The sequence below is a fragment of the Triticum dicoccoides genome, chromosome 6B (assembly GCF_002162155.2).
Source record: "Triticum dicoccoides isolate Atlit2015 ecotype Zavitan chromosome 6B, WEW_v2.0, whole genome shotgun sequence".
In the NCBI taxonomy this organism is placed as follows: domain Eukaryota; kingdom Viridiplantae; phylum Streptophyta; class Magnoliopsida; order Poales; family Poaceae; genus Triticum; species Triticum dicoccoides.
In genome coordinates this window covers 50,453,024-50,457,295 of record NC_041391.1, presented here as the reverse complement: position 1 = coordinate 50,457,295, position 4,272 = coordinate 50,453,024, and the positions used below count along the sequence as shown (strand labels likewise).

General features: G+C 46.4%; 1 protein-coding gene across 1 annotated transcript in view; it reads left to right on the top strand.

The window, feature by feature from the left end:
* LOC119323295 (GRIP1-associated protein 1-like) overlaps window positions 1–4,272 on the top strand; it is an 8,718-nt gene that overhangs the window by 2,852 nt on the left and 1,594 nt on the right. Inside the window, exon 5 of the mRNA XM_037596904.1 lies at window positions 445–698. Within this exon, the coding sequence (XP_037452801.1) occupies window positions 445–698 (254 nt within the window). The remainder of the gene's footprint in view (window positions 1–444; window positions 699–4,272) is intronic.

Here is a 4,272-nt window from a genome sequence, read left to right as displayed (position 1 = left end):
TTGAAATATGATCGTAATCACCCAAATTCTTGATAGGCTGTCCACTTGAATTGTCTTCTTTCCAAAGGCTACATATCAGGTGCTAATTACGTTTGCAATTTTTCTACCCTTATCCCCTCCTTCACTCCCTCCCCCACTTGTGTATTTTGTGCTTCCTCCATATGCACCCACCCATGTAAAAAGAAAAAGATCCTCACCTGTCTCTCAACTCACTCTTGGCGGATGTGAGGGTGTTAGCCACCGGCTCACATGGTACCAAATTTCTAGGGTAGGGTCTCTCATCTTGTTGCAGTACCACCAACTTGAGTTTTGATTTCCAGGATCTGCTTATTCAACACTACCTTTGAAATGATTCAGACTTTGTTTTTTATAATGTTTTCCATTTATTGGTCTCTTATGAGTTATTTTTGTGGGCTTTAACTAACCAATCTATTTTCTAATTAGGATGATGAGCAGAGTGAAAGTGTTGAGGATGATGATGTTCAGAGTGGAAGTGATGAGGATGGTGACGAGCAGAGTGAAAGTGATGAGCAGAGTAGAAGCGATGACAATTGTGATGAGCAGAGTAGAAGTGATGATGATGATTTGCAGAGTAGAAGCAATAATCAAGTTCAAAAGCCTCTCTTGAAGCCCAAGAGAAAGAGAGATGCTTGTAATGCCCAGGTCGCCAACAGCAATAATCAAAGTAAAATTTGTCAGTAAGTACTCAACTTCTGCTGCAAAGTTTACTTTTTATAATGTGGTTTGCAGAGTGTGTACTCCCTCCAATACCTTTGAAAGACCCAACTCCATTTTTTAGTTAAATTCAGACTGTTGGCCCACCCCAATGAATTCTATCGTACGTAGAACTTTCTCTCTCCTTGGAGAGGTGAAACAATCAGGTAGTAATTTAAGTCAGATGATCTAACGAAATTAATTTAACTCCACCTATGTTGTATCAACATAGCCGGTACCATGCTTGGGTAAAGGGGGAGGGTTGTGATAGGCTTGGCGAGCCAATGTAAAAACTCAGCCACTCTTATGGAGATGAAACTCAAAAAGATTTTTCGTTGGGGCGTAACCCTCTCAGCGACGCCCCACATCGGAACCCGGGTGTGGTGTCAAATGGGCAAGGGTTGGGCCGTCACCCGCCTGGTGGCGCGTTGTATCTTGATCTGGATACGGTGGCAAGTGAGTGAGTATCGGGTCGTCGCTTCCTTGGCACGCTACATTGGCGCCCGGATGTAGTGGAAAATGAGCAAGGGTTTTTGCATTTGACTCGACAAGTGCGAAAGGTAAGGAAGCTAGCCGAGTCTAGGAGGATTTGCTTAGGTAGCTGGAACGTAGGGTCTCTGTTAGGGAAGATTCGGGAGCTAGTTGATGCAGCGGTGAGGAGAGGTGTTGATATCATTTGCGTCCAAGAAACCAAATGGAGAGGACAGAAGGCGAAGGAGGTGGAGGGTACCAGCTTCAAGCTGTGTTACACGGGGATGACTGCAAACAGAAATGGCGTAGGCATCTTGAGCAACAAGAGCCTCGAGTATGGAGTGGTAGACGTCAAGAGACGTGGGGACCGGATTATCCTGGTCAAGCTGGTAGTTGGGGACTTAGTTCTCAATGTTATCAGTGTGTATGCCCCGCAAGTATGCCATAATGAGAACACCAAGAGGGAGTTCTGGGAAGGCCTGGAAGACATGGTTAGGAGTGTACCGATTGGCGAGAAGCTCTTCATAGGAGGAGACCTCAATGGCCACGTGGATACATCTAACACAGGTTTTGAAGGAGTGCATGAGGGCTTTGGCTATGGGATCAGGAATCAAGAAGGAGAAGATGTCTTAAGCTTTGTTCTAGCCTACGACATGATTGTAGCTAACACCCTCTTTAGAAAGAGAGAATCACATATGGTGACTTTTAGTAGTGGCCAACACTCTAGCCAGATTGATTTCATCCTCTCGAGAAGAGAAGATAGGCGTGCGTGCCTAGATTGTAAGGTGATACTTGGAGAGTGTTGTACCTTAGCATAAGTTGGTGGTTGTTGACTTCCGCTTTTGGATTCATGTCCAGCGGGATAAGCGTGCCAAAGTCGCTAGAACGAAGTGGGGGAAGCTCAAGGGGGAGGTAGCTTGTGCGTTCAAGGAGAGGGTCATTAAGGAGGGCCCTTGGGAGGAAGGAGGGGATGCAGACAATGTGTGGATGAAGATGACGACTTGCATTTGTAAGGTGGCCTCGGAGGAGTTTGGAGTGTCCAGGGGAAGGAGAAGCGAAGATAAGGATACCTGGTGGTGGAATGATGATGTCCAGAAGGCGATTAAAGAGAAGAAAGATTGCTTCAGACGCCTATACCTGGATAGGAGTGCAGACAACATAGAGGAGTACAGAATGGCGAAGAAGGCGGCAAAGCGAGCTGTCAGTGAAGCAAGGGGTCGGGCATATGAGGACCTCTACCAACGGTTAGGCACGAAGGAAGGCGAGAGGGACATCTATAAGATGGCCAAGATCCGAGAGAGGAAAACGAGGGATATTGGCCAAGTCAAATGCATCAAGGGCGGAGCAGACCAACTCCTGGTGAAGGACGAGGAGATTACACATAGATGGCGGGAGTACTTCGACAAGCTGTTCAATGGGGAGAATGAGAGTTCTACCATTGAACTGGACGACCCCTTTGATGAGACCAACATGTGTTTTGTGCGGCAAATCCAGGAGTCTGAGGTCAAGGAGGCTTTAAAAAGGATGAAAGGAGGCAAGCGATGGGCCCTGATTGTATCCCCATTGAGGTGTGGAAAGGCCTTGGGGTCATAGCGATAGCATGGCTAACCAAGCTTTTCAACCTAATTTTCGGGCAAACAAGATGTCGGAAGAATGAAGACGGAGTATATTAGTACCAATCTTCAAGAACAAGGGGGATATGTAGAGTTGTACTAATTACCATGGAATTAAGCTGATGAGCCATACAATGAAGCTATGGGAGAGAGTCATTGAGCATCGCTTAAGAAGAATGACAAGCGTGACCAAAAATCAGTTTGGTTTCATGCCTGGGAGGTCGACTATGGAAGCCATTTTCTTGGTACGACAACTTATGGAGAGATACAGGGAGCAAAAGAAGAACTTGCATATGGTGTTCATTGACTTGGAGAAGGCCTATGATAAGATACCGCGGAATGTCATGTGGTGGGCCTTGGAGAAACACAAAGTCCCAACAAAGTACATTACCCTCATCAAGGACATGTATGATAATGTCGTGACAAGTGTTCGAACAAGTGATGTCGACACTGATGACTTCCCAATTAAGATAGTACTGCATCAAGGGTCAACATTGAGCCCTTATGTTTTTGCCTTGGTGATGGATGAGATCACAAGGGATATACAAGGAGATATCCCATGGTGTATGCTCTTTGAGGACGATGTGGTGCTAGTTGACGATAGTCGGATGGGGGTAAATAGGAAGTTAGAGTTATGGAGACAAACCTTGGAATCGAAAGGGTTTAGGCTTAGTAGAACTAAAACTGAGTACATGATGTGCGGTTTCAGTACTACTATGTGTGAGGAGGAGGAGGTTAGCCTTGATGGGCAGGTGGTGCCTCAGAAGGACACCTTTCGATATTTGGGATCAATGCTGCAGGAGGATGGGGGTATTGATGAAGATGTGAACCATCGAATCGAAGCCGGATGGATGAAGTGGCGCCAAGCTTCTGGCATTCTCTGTGAACAAGAAAGAGCCACAAAAGCTAAAAGGCAAGTTCTACAGGATGGCGGTTCGACCTGCAGTGTTGTATGGCGCTGAGTGTTGGCCGACTAAAAGGCGACATGTTCAATAGTTAGGTGTGGCGAAGATGCGTATGTTGAGATGGATGTGTGGCCACACGAGGAAGGATCGAGTCCGGAATGATGATATATGAGATAGAGTTGGGGTAGCACCAATTGAAGAGAAGCTTGTCCAACATCGTCTGAGATGGTTTGGGCATATTCAGCGCAGGCTTCCAGAAGCTCCAGTGCATAGCGGACGCCTAAAGCATGCGGAGAATGTCAAGAGAGGGCCGGGTAGATCGAATTTGAGATGGGAGGAGTCCGTTAAGAGACATGAAGGATTGGAGTATCACCAAAGAACTAGCTATGAACAGGGGTGCGTGGAAGCTTGCTATCCATGTGCCAGAGCCATGAGTTGGTCGCGAGATCTTATGGGTTTCACCTCTAGCCTACACCAACTTGTTTGGGACTAAAGGCTTTGTTGTTGTTGTTGTTGAGCTAACGAAATTAATTACATCGGTTCACATTTTTGAGGAGGTGTGTGTGGGA